General features: G+C 31.8%; 1 protein-coding gene across 3 annotated transcripts in view; it reads right to left on the bottom strand.

The window, feature by feature from the left end:
* LOC132909840 (vascular endothelial growth factor receptor 1) overlaps window positions 1-7,501 on the bottom strand; it is a 61,183-nt gene extending 53,682 nt beyond the window's left edge. For 2 of the 3 annotated variants that reach the window (XM_060964961.1, XM_060964963.1), the window contains exon 1: window positions 6,953-7,501. In XM_060964961.1, coding sequence (XP_060820944.1) covers window positions 6,953-7,013 — 61 coding nt within the window. In that variant the 5' untranslated portion in view covers window positions 7,014-7,501. The remainder of the gene's footprint in view (window positions 1-6,952) is intronic. The other variant, XM_060964962.1, reaches the window with a different exon arrangement.
* Between the last annotated feature and the right edge of the window lie 5,184 nt (window positions 7,502-12,685).

Here is a 12,685-nt window from a genome sequence, read left to right as displayed (position 1 = left end):
TGTATTTAATGACTCCATAATAAACATGAAATAGCAAAAGTAAGGTTCCAGAGTTCAAACATATTCAAGTTTGATAGCTTGCTCGAATTTTTCTCGCCTTATAGGGTAAAAGGCTTATGTCGTCAAATTTAATGTATGTACCGCAAAAGTGCTTATACATGTACAAAATTAAAATTAAATCCTTGTAAGTAGTTGTTTTAAGACACAAGTGCTTCAATATTTTTTTCGCAGAATACTTAATATTTAGAAAAATCTAATATAAAGTAGATATCGAATATAAATTATAGACTTTTATCTTAAAAGATGCCACTGCACTTTTAGGTGTACCATTATGCTTATGAAAAACGTGAGACACATCATAGAAAAGTAGACCTTCGTATGTTGTTGATAGCTTTCTTATAATAGTTTTTCAAATAAATTAAACGTATAATTATTGCGAAGTTATGTGCATAGCCAAGTAAAATGACATATTATTTAAATAATCGTTTGCAACCATTTTGTTTAATAATAAACAATTATTAGAATATTTCATTCAAACAAATTTAATTTACACAACTTTTACCTTAAAAGTTTTTACACTGATAATAACCAGTGATAATAGAATCTCAAACTAATAATTTATTAAATAAACAGCAAATTTAAAAGAGAAATATATATTGTTTTTGTCAAATTAAGTCGATTAAGTGAAATTAAGGTAACGCTGAAAATAATGTAAAACATGAATTTTGTATATACATATAATTTTGTATATAAACATGAATGTAGACACAAGTCGTGGGAATTGTTGTATATTGAGAAGTCTTGATAAGAACTGTTCAACCTACTAATGATAAAGAACGGAGAAAAACGAATGGCCTCTCGCAGATTAAGTAGCATAAGATATATATATATAAGTGCCTTTCTCTTGTTTGGACACACAGATTACCATCGACTGAATAAACAAAAAATCCGAATAATTATTAACACGTCAGATCAACTTCTATCCATATAATTGTTGAAATAAAAATTTTTATTCCATTTATTATTTTCTTTATTATTGTATCTTAAATAGCATTTAATATTTGCTGATATTGACAATATTATCGATTATATTAGGTTCCTTAAGAAAATTGTATAGAACATATTGTAAGTAAAAGTGACGTAAGTCAAAATTAAAATTGATAGAAATATTAATATTTGTAAAAAATGTTTAAAAACAGTGAAAATAATATCGTTTTATCTAATTTGAACGAAACTGTGCTATGTCCCACAAAAACGTTTTATTACTAGTGACGTGTTCAAGTTTAATATACAATATTCATATATAGATATTAATAAATTGAAATCCAATACACAAGATTCGCTTTATAGATATATAATAGCTTGAAAAGGGATTGGCACACATTTTCCTATCATATAATAATACTTGTACATGATTATAAAAATTTGATAATATGAAAATAAAATGTAGAAACTATTAAAGAGACGTTTGATCGGAAAATAAGGTGTTGTATTAGACTTGCTAAGTATATATTTACAAAATGTTCACACACTTGGTCTTAATCTCGCAAATATTAAAGTTCTACTTCAATAATTATTTCAATAATCGAACGAATCAAATCTCTTGCAAATATCAATCGCGAGAATTCGGAAACCATTTCATAACCATTCATAACCATTTCATTGAAATGTTTTAATAAATTTAGGAAAATTCTATAGAATTACAAACGATAAATAGGATCAATTTTATTGAACGTTTGTTCTTGTCACTATTTAAGAAGATAATTCAGAAAAGCGATTTTAAGCGAATGGAGAATTTCTGATAAGGAACTCGTAGTTTCGAACTCATGTAACTGTTCTCGTTGTAAACACGTCTTTGTTCATAAATTTAAATTGCATCGTTTTTTTCGGATTTCAGTTAGACAGAAAGAAGTTCCATTTCAACTAATATTATTTCAGTATTAGCATAAGTATAAACTGTTAATATATTTTGGAATATGCCACTTTTCACGAATGAATTTAGATGGCCAATTTTTCTGATCGAATAACAACAAAATTATTCTTTTCTGGAATGAACCATCATCAAAATGTACAAAGGAAGCATATTCTGGATTCTAGATTGTGATGTCAATTGTATCACTTTTGTTAACTTATTTTTCGTATTTTAAATTGAGTTGCTTTATCTTATTAATTATTTGATAATGGCCTGTTTTATGCCATTTTCAAATAATTTCTATTATGATTTCCGTTACCTAATACTCGACATTTTATGGACAAAAGTACTGTTTTTATAGACATTACTCCAAACTATGTTCAATATTTTAAACAAATTACTGTATATCGAATGTATTAAGTGGTCCCAAAAGTTTCTTTCGTTTTATTAGGAAGTAATAGTTGTACAACATTTTATTTTTATATTATTTTATTGAATATGTAGGATCCATTTTTTCATGTTTAGTTTTTCTAAATGTTGCATTTAGTATCTGTAAATTATTCAAATAATGCATAAAAATCTGCAATCTATTTGTGACATAATATTTAAACTGTATAAAGTGAATCTTGAGATTTATAAGTATTCAGATTTACAAGAACATATTGAATTTGACGTAATCACTCGTCGCTAATTTCACGAATTCATGTCAATAGATATCGTCTTTTTAACGCTTTTTTCACACGACTGGATATCGATAATAAATTTTATTGTTTACGTTGCACACGACCATTTCACATCATCATTTAGACCCAAATGATAAATTTGTCAATTTTCATTGGGATACATGATGCATTCCAATGAAACATCGTAATTGATTGCTGTGAAACTATTATTTCGACCTAAATGAAATGAGTAGTTTACAATATTGGTCACAACTACTTTCTTTGGAGATATTAGCAGTAATTATATATAAAAAATGTTTATAGCAAATTACTTGTATAATAGTAAACCATAAATTATTATAACCACAAACTATAAGAAATTTTCATTTACTTTCTTCTAATCGTCAATTCCTTTTCTCAATTATATTGATATATTCTAGAATAATTATTTCGAAAGCTGCAATCATCTTGGATTTCGATGATTTTTTAATATATTACAAAAATCAACAATTTGAACAACTTTTTCCTTTGCGTGTTATCGTCGGACTCTCAAATTCCGAAATTTTTGCAAAAAACTGGCGGTATCACTGCAATGAATTCTGCTTATAATTGTTTACAAATAATGTCCGTGACGGCGAACGACCCAACCTATATAAATTATAGACAAATGATAAGAATTAAATTCGGATTAAGCGTTATTTTATCTGGTCACCACATCGTGATGCTACCTACTTCCAATCAATATTTAACGCATACGCTGTCACGGACGCAGAATTATAGCCAGAATTCACTGTGGCTGTACCGACAATTTTCTGCGAAAACTAACAATAAGATATATTTCGTGTATACGAAAAAGTTATTCAGATGCCTCCAATAACATATTAAAAAATCATCGATATCTGAAATAGTGGCAGTTTTCGAAATAATTATCCTTAACTTTTATTTTCTTTTTTCTAAAGAATATATTTCACGTAAAGTACAGCCTTCATTAATCAATACAGAACAATTCTTTGAAACAGAATTAAAAGATTGACTTCTTTTTTCCTCATAAAGATTTTTCCACGTTATGTTTAATAATCTCATTAGAACTTGGTAGGATAAAATTAATTTCTTTCCTTTTCTATATCTTTTACGGTTTCTGATCGCTATACATAATAATATATTTCGATTAATTTTGATATTCGTATTATTCTATTTTTTGTTATTTGATCCTACGCATGTTATGAATGGTTTTATAATACAAATTTAGGTTTCTATAGACTCTCTCGCGTTCCTTATCTAATTTATTTCAAATTTTTTAAATATGCCAGGAAAATATGTGGGTCATGTAATTAATTACTACATTGTTGCAACTTTTGAAAATGGTTTTGACAAACTTTTGTTATGTGTACCAGATTGCAATTTTGCATGAATATGAAATTCCGATCGATTAATGGTTTTCTTGATAATTTCGATTAATTATCACAATTCGAATGAAAATAATAGGTGTCCCATACTTGAGATCAATCAACGGGAGTGTATATATATATATATATTTAATTATATTTCATTCTTAAAAAATAAATATGGTATTTCCATAATTTCATTTATAAATAACATGATTATTAATATTAATATGAAATATTACTAATAATATAGTGATATAAATAACAATAAATTTCAAGACAAGTTGAAGAAATAATGCTTGTAATAATGGGATATAATCGCTCTACTTTCCGAATTTCGAGTTAGTCAATATAGCTTCTACATGATTCAAATGCACAAATCATTTTCTGTATAATGTCACTTTCTATGTAACAATGAAAACGAATATATCTAGGGATATCTTTAACATTTCTCATTAATTGTAAATATTTAGTCAAAAGAAATATTGAACGTCCCAATTACATTATACGAAAATGCCACTGAAAGATGTTTACTAAAACATTTCCAATAATCAAATGATAATCTCAGAAAGTTATCGTTTCGTAAATTATATCAGTGATTTATTGCCTATTGTAACGTGCAAAGCGTCACGAGTTTGATGATTCATTAAGAAACAGATAATGTTCAAATACTTCAAATACTTCTATGTAATTTGCATGATTGCTACGCATTATCTACACGTTTCTGTCCACAGTTCTCCTGTCTCAAGTACGAGAGAGTCATATCGAAACTAGTATATCTGCGAATCAGGAAAAAACATTTCAAAATACTGTATGATTCATGCGATAGTGGTTTCAAACGTTTTTTTAGATCGGTCTGTCTTTATATACAGTAGAACTTGATTTATATTAATTCGTTAAGTATTTAACATTTAACAATGTGAACGAAATTTTATTTACAATTAATGCTTGAATAACTGAACGCTGACTGAATCTTTATTATCTGAACTGCCGAGTACCACTCATACCAATTACATGAACGAATGGAATGTATTTGTGTCTATTTATATGTATCAAAATGTTTTTCTCGATTTTTTTTATTACTCGAATTAATTTTTTTTATTTATTTATTTATATTTATTTCACGTGGTATTAATGAATTACACGATTATGTGTGTTCACAAATTCATTTCCAAAATCATAAGGTTCGAAATATTATTATATGTACATTTATGAGCAAATGTTTGGTGGAGTCCATTTATATGAACGTAAAATTAGCTGTCCGAAAAATCACAGATGTTATAAGAAAGGAAAATTAAGTGAACTTGTACTACATACATACAATATACGAATAACCTGGTTATACGTATCTGCTTATCCCCAACAGATTTGTATAAATGATATTTTACATTATAGTATAAACAGGTTTATAAAAATATTCGCGGTTTTAAATATCTTTTATGAATATTGTTGTATGAATATTGTTGTATGAAACATTTTGAAATTTCATTAACGCGGTTATGAGTATGAGACTCGAGACTATCTTTGTTATATTGGTAAAGTTAAAAACAAAACTGAAAAACATATATATACACACGCACGCACACGCACAGAGTGTATGTGTGTGTATATATATATGATTAAAGTTTTATTTTTCAATTCTCCTACAATTATTTCCTAACTATAAATCTCAATATGAGGAAAAGCAAAATACGGGGAAAGAGTATCTTGGATAAAATTTAACTTAACAAAACTTGAACACTTGCAACAGTTTCATTAAAATTTGTATTACATTCGAAAAAGGAAATCAATCAACATTTGAACCTGAAAGGTGATACTGGTATATAAGAAATTTGCTCAATATCACAGAATCTAAATATCTAAACAAACGAAACGGTACGTATAACGAAACAAAAAGAAAAGAATATTAATAATAACTCCTATAGAATATAATAATAATTCCCTAAAGAAATAACTCTAAATAAGTACGACTATACAATAAATAAACAAAAACAAATAATCGAGTAATTGAAAATAAATGATCTCTCATATGAAAGATTAACAAAGTTATTTGATTATCAGAACAGAATAAGTTGTGACTAGTTCGCATGATCAAGGTTGTTCTATTATTACATGATCTTACATATTTGCTATAACATATTTGTTATATTTATTTGTAAAGTAATAACTTCTCATTAAATAATTTATACTTCAATTGCATTTCAAACAAGTTAATAAATGATTCTTTTACTACTGTTATATTTTAAATCAACAAATTTCTATTTAACTTCCATTTCCCTAGTTGTAGTCATAAGACTATGAAATGTCACAAATATCCACGATCTAGTTCTTATTAATTGTATAGTGTCCTATCAATGATAATCAATGTCCCAGTGATAATGGTACAATTGACAAGGAGGCGATTTTATGTGGAAAAGTAAGTCGAAAATATAAAATAAAATTTTTTCATAGAACGCTTTGTTTTTGAACAAATGAAATTTGAAAAGTTATGAAGTACGCATGGCAAAGCCAATTCTTAACTAAGCATGTTCAAATACTATTTTCTTGGAAATGAAATCTTAAGGAGCAAAATGTTATTTTTCACTTATTCTTTTTCGTAGAATGACCTTCTGCTGATTGTTTACTTATCTCCAGTCGGTATTTAATTAGATAAGTTCAGATATAACAAAGAAATTTCCAAATTTGATTTTATCGAAAACAAAGCGTCACGCCGTATGAAAAAATATTATTCTGTATTTTCACTTAATTTTTTCACGTAGAATTACGTTTTCACCGATTGTAGCATGATTACTGAAACACCTTGTGTAGTAATGTAGTAAATTATTGTGCAGCAAGGCCCACAGGTATGCGATTGAAGTTACGACGACATGTGGCACGTAACAGTAACCTGTTTTCACAAGCATGACTCAATGGTGGCCACGTGATTGTGACACCTCACTGAACAACGAATCGATCACCAGGAGAATATAGACGACAGACAAAACAGCATTTACCTCGATGCAGTACGAGGACAACGAGTAACACGATTGATCTTGGAACTTGTACCATTTTCATCTTCTCTATTTATTATCACACTGTGCACCTTCTTATTTATTTACTCTATACTCTCTCTTTCTCTTTCTCCTGTCGTTTCATATTTTTGTAAAGAAGCACTTATATAGGCAACCTCATTCACATGAAAACACTCGTCGGAACGAATATACGATACTACACGACTAAAGCATTCCACGCGCGCTTTCTCACTGAAGAACCGAGCGAACGAACGGGTTACGCACGTCCACGATTCCATGAACAAAGCCCCACCCCGACCGATTCCTCGTTCTCTGAGTTATCGGTGACGACATCGTACAGGAGACGACGTTCTTCTCCTTCATTTGCCCTAATGGTCAAAGTTAATCGCGTGAATCGAAGCTCTGAAGTCACCAATGACGATTTCTACCAAGATTGAGTATTATCAAAACAAGCTTTCATTTAAATAATTTTTCAAATTGAAATGTTGACTTTATTTGTTATTTGCTTTGTTCCTTTATCTTAAATAAAGTTATTTCGATAATAATATACTTGGAAAATAAATTATTTGATTGAATAAATATATTTAGTGTTTTATTTGATATATCTACCATCAATCACAAAAGTCTACATGCGCTCCTCAAATATATTATAATAAAAACGTTAGCTTTAAGAAACTTGTTTGACAGATTAATATATAACATTGTTAAAATATAACGTAATTTATTTACTTTCAGTTTCATTAAGTAAAAGATATAAATTACAATATTATAAAAATTACATACATCTGTTATATCTGCATGAAATTATAAAAATAGTAGGCTTGATATTATATTATAATTTTATGTTTAACCCCTCTCCCCTTACGTAAACATCAACAATATCTTGAAATTTTCTTGGCATTAGAAATATTGAAGGTTTTGTAATTTCTAGCATAATTTTATCTCAAGAATTTCATGAAGTAAATATTTTAATTTCTTTTTAGAAACATTAGTAATATTGTGTATATGTATAATAATGTGCATAGTAATAATGGTGTTGCCACGTGAGCATAAATAATTTTGTAACAAAGTACGTTTCTAATTTCTTTGGTAAATCAGGTACACATAATTTGATAAGTATATATAGAGTAATGTGGGCTTTCCGGACTAAACATAAATATCAGTTATTTAATTTCACCAAAAATATATAACTGTGTTTATTTATGATACACAGAATTTCTATTCGAAAACTTTGATGTGTAGGTCTACATACACGCATTCTTTTTAATATTTACTAATGTTCACGCTGCTTGATCCGATGAAATATTTTTAGTGTCTAGTTGTTTTTAAAGTGTCTAAAGTGAATATTTTTCGTCGATAGATATACAGTGGCTACAGAAAATATTGACAAAAGATATAAGGATATGTTTTTTTTTTTTTTTTTTTTTTATTTTGGTTATTTTACAATTTGTCCTTGCGGACATTTGGTAAAGTGTTATATCTTGTTGGTGAAGAATAAAAAAAAATATAAATAAAAAAATAATATAGCATGTGGGCGGCTACCCCCAGCGGGGTGCCAGCTTCGTTTTTTTTTTCTAAGTTATATCTTTTATGAGGTCTATTGGGTGTTTCCTTTTTAGTCTTCTTGCGATATTTGTTGTGTTGCACGTTTCAGCTGCCAGCTGGTTCGGGTGTGTTTCTATTCTTGTTCTGTATCTTGTTGCGAATCTGGTAATCTCCTCCTTGACCGTTGGTATTCCGAGGTCTTTCCTTATGTCCTCGTTTCTAACGTACCACTGGGCGTTTACTATTGTTCTAAGGATTTTGGCTTGCATTGTTTCGATTTTGGTTATATGGCTCATTGCTGCTGTTCCCCATAGTGGAATTCCGTATGTCCAGATTGGTTTTATGATTATTTTATATATTTTTAGTTTGTTTTCTGTGCTTAATTTGGATTTTCGGCTTGTTAACCAGTGCATTCGTCTCCTTGCTGTATGTATTTTGTCTATTATTGATTTGATATGCTGTTTCCATGTGAAGTGTGTATCTATGTGAAGTCCAAGGTATTTGACTTGCCTTGTTTGTGTTATTTGCGTGCCGTTCAGGAAGATGTTTGGTGTTATCTGTTTTCTCAGTGTTAATGTGATGTGGTTGCATTTGTTAGGATTAGCTTTGATTTGTTTGTCCTGTAGCCACTTTTGTATTTTTGTGATGTGCTCTTGTAGTATTGTGGCTGCTGTTACAGGATTAGTGTGCCTGACTAGTACGGCTGTGTCGTCCGCGAACGTCAATATTTTTCTATTGGTAGTTGTTGGTATGTTGGCCGTGTATAGTGTGTATAATATGGGTCCTAGGACGCTTCCTTGCGGAACCCCTTCTTTGATGTCTTTGACTTCGGAGTGTGCGTCCTTGATTTTTATTGTGAAGTCTCTGTTGCTTATATATGATTTTATTATTTGGTATATTTTTTCCGGGAATTGTTTCTCGATTGTTTGAATTAGGCTTTCGTGGTTTATTTTGTCGAATGCTTTCTCTATGTCCATGAATAGGGCTGTACAATATTGTTTGTTTTCTATTGTGTGTATTATTTCGTTGACGAGTCTGTGCATTTGTTCTATGGTGAAGTGTTTGTTTCTGAATCCAAATTGATGGTCTGGTATTAATTTTTCCTTCTCTATTATTGGTTTTAGTCGGGCGTATATTACTTTTTCTAGTATTTTGGAGAGCACGGGAAGTAGTGATATTGGTCTGTAAGATGTTGTTTCGTGTGGGTCTTTGCCTGGTTTGGGTAACATTATGATCTGTGCCTGTTTCCATAATGTAGGATAATATTGTATTCTCAGTATTGCATTGAATATTATAGTGATTAATCGTATCGCTTTTGGAGGGAGGTTTGTCAAGATTTTACCATTGATTAGATGGATTCCTGGTGCTTTGTTGTTTTTTCGATTATTTTTTCTAATTTCTTGTGCTGTTGTTTTAGGTATGGTGTATTGCTTGTCAATTGCGGTGCTAGTGGTTAGCGCATCGTCGTCCGTATGGTTATTGTGGGTTTCAACTTAAACACGCAAAGTAAAACAGTGTTTGTTGATTAAACCTCTCAAAGCTGTGTCCATCATGCGTTGGAAAGTCACGGATGCGTTCTTTAATCCAAATGGCATTCTATTATAATGAAAGTGTCCCTAAGGTGTTGAAAACGCGGTGTATTTTTTTGAATTTAAATACATGGGTATTTGATGAAATACAGAGGATAGGTCTAACGCGGAAAAGAATTTCGCATTCCCTAATTGGCTCAGTATGTCTTCTATGTCAGGTAAAAGGTAGGCATCTTGGTCTGTCAGTTCATTAAGTTTTCTAGAATCTATGATTATCCTCCATTTTTGTTCTCCTGAAGCGTCTATTTTCTTTGGGACTACTCAAACTGGTGAATTGTAAGGTGAATCTGATTCTTCAACAATGTTTTTGTCTAACATTTCTTTCATTTGTTTCTCTATTTCGGCTTTGTGGCATTCCGGGGATCTACAGGGTGCGCCGTTAGAATTCGGACAGAATTCAATTTGTAGTTCCCACCATATTAGAATTCAGATGTTTGTGCTGATTGACTCTGAAGTTAGTTAAATATGTCAATAAGTCTTCTATAACCTCAAAATGACAGAACTCGTTAAGCAAAACCCGGAATACGATAGAAGAGCGGCGATTATAGAAAGTCTTCGCGCCGGGTGGATGCCAAAGTGAATCGGAGGAACGACCGTTGGCTGGCCCACAATCTCGAAGATGTTCCTGTTGTGGGCAAAACCAAATTTCCAGCAAGTGTTCACGTTTTGAGCGTTGTCTCAAGTGAGGGCGACGTCATGCCTCCGCACTTCTTCCAAAAAGGCGAAAGAATCACAAAGGAGGTTTATTTGGAGGTCCTGAAGACAGTAATAAAGCCGTGGATGGAAATTACGGCTTCTGGAAGGCCGTATTTATTTCAACAAGATGGCGCACCTGCTCACACAAGTCATCTTGTTCAAAATTGGCTCTCTGACAATGTGGACATGTTTTGGTCGAAAGATTTCTGGCCTCCTAACAGTCCCGACCTAAACCCATTGGACTATTACGTGTGGGGCGTTATCGAGAGACAAACTAATAAATGCAGGCACCCCAACGTCAACTCCCTACGAGCTGCTATCGAGTCAGAATTCGCGACAATTAAACGCGACCAGTTGAAGTCAGCGTGCTCGCGCTTTAGAGCAAGAATAGAGCAGGTCATAGAGGCAGAGGGTGGTTACATAGAATAAAAGTTCTCAGCAAGGACCCTTTAAATGAGATATAACAACATTTTCATGTGTTTTTGTGTATTGACTTAAATAAACAACTTTCTGCACAAAACTTCTTTTGTCCGGATTCTAACGGCGCACCCTGTATATGATTTAGTGTTAATAATTTTATTTTGTTTCAGTGTAATTACGTGTTTCGTCAAGTTTGTACAAGGTAAAAGGTCTGTCTCTAAGTTGAACACATCTATATAGTGAATTAGTATCTTTTCTAAAGGTTCTCTAAATTCGCGTTCGATATAATTTGTCCTCACAATGGCTTTGAATTTTTCAATTTGATCTAAATATTTATTATTTTCGAATGGAAAATCCTTAGGCACTAGGAAAAATTCATGGCTTTTACCAATTATTCTAAGTATAACATATTTGTCGATTCTATATTTGTTTTGTCCCATATAAAATGTTCGCGGTTCTTTTGTACTAAAAACAGTCGATTTTCCTTGATTAGATTGATGCCGGCTCCTGTGTCGACTAAGTGCGTTACTGGTCAGTCATTCCTCCCGAACTGTACGGTGAGCAATCTTCCTGTGGTAGTGTTGACCCTTGATATTCCTCGTTTCGATAACTTTGTTCCTCCATTATGTCGTCCGATTCCGTTTCCATTTGATTGACCCGTAAAGGTGGTCGGTTTCTTTGACTTGGGGCTGAAAATTTGAACACTGAGGTACGATGTGTCCTATTTTTCCACACTTAAAGCACTTAGCCTGCATTCTTTCATCCGTCGACACTGGGTTTCTGCGTGATATAGTTCCTTGGTTCGCGGTTGATCGCTGGCTTTGGGGTCGTCTGTCTGGGTGTCTGTTCGTAGATCGTACTTGTCTTCGTTGTTCTTCCTGTAAATACCTTTCAATGTCTTCAGCTTCTTTCTCGGCCTCTACTAGGGTTGCTGGTTTGCTCGATATTACCATCCTTCCTATGTCGGTACGTAGTCCTTTCAGATATATCCGGCTTACTCTCTGCATTAGCTTCTCGAACATTATCTTTCGTGTTAGCGGTTGTGGGTTTTTATTGGTTATTGCGTAGGTTAGTTTGTTGACCACTGGTCGAAATCTAATGTTGAAGGATTGAACTGACTCGTCTCTTCCTTGCCTTAGTTCCCTGATCTGCTCAGCGTATTCGTCAGACGTAACTTGAGCTGCTACGTTCTGTCGTAATGCATCGAACAGATCGGTATAGTTCTCGATCCGTATATTTCGAATGCTTTGTGCTGCTTTGCCTATTATTTTCTCGACTTTAATGGCCTTTAGTAATAATTCTTTTTCCGAACAAAGGCTTCTCATTGATCGAACTTCTGTTATGAAATCTTCTAACCTATGTCGTCGTCACCGTTTAATATCGGGATATACTTAACTGCTTTTTCTGCTGTCAGAAGTTGTTGGTGTGCGTTTCTTGGTTCCATTTGCGAGTCGTCGTCATCGCC

This window comes from Bombus pascuorum, chromosome 8, assembly GCF_905332965.1.
Source record: "Bombus pascuorum chromosome 8, iyBomPasc1.1, whole genome shotgun sequence".
NCBI lineage: Eukaryota > Metazoa > Arthropoda > Insecta > Hymenoptera > Apidae > Bombus > Bombus pascuorum.
Note: the sequence above shows the minus strand (reverse complement) of the source record. Positions and strands in the feature narration are given on the sequence as shown.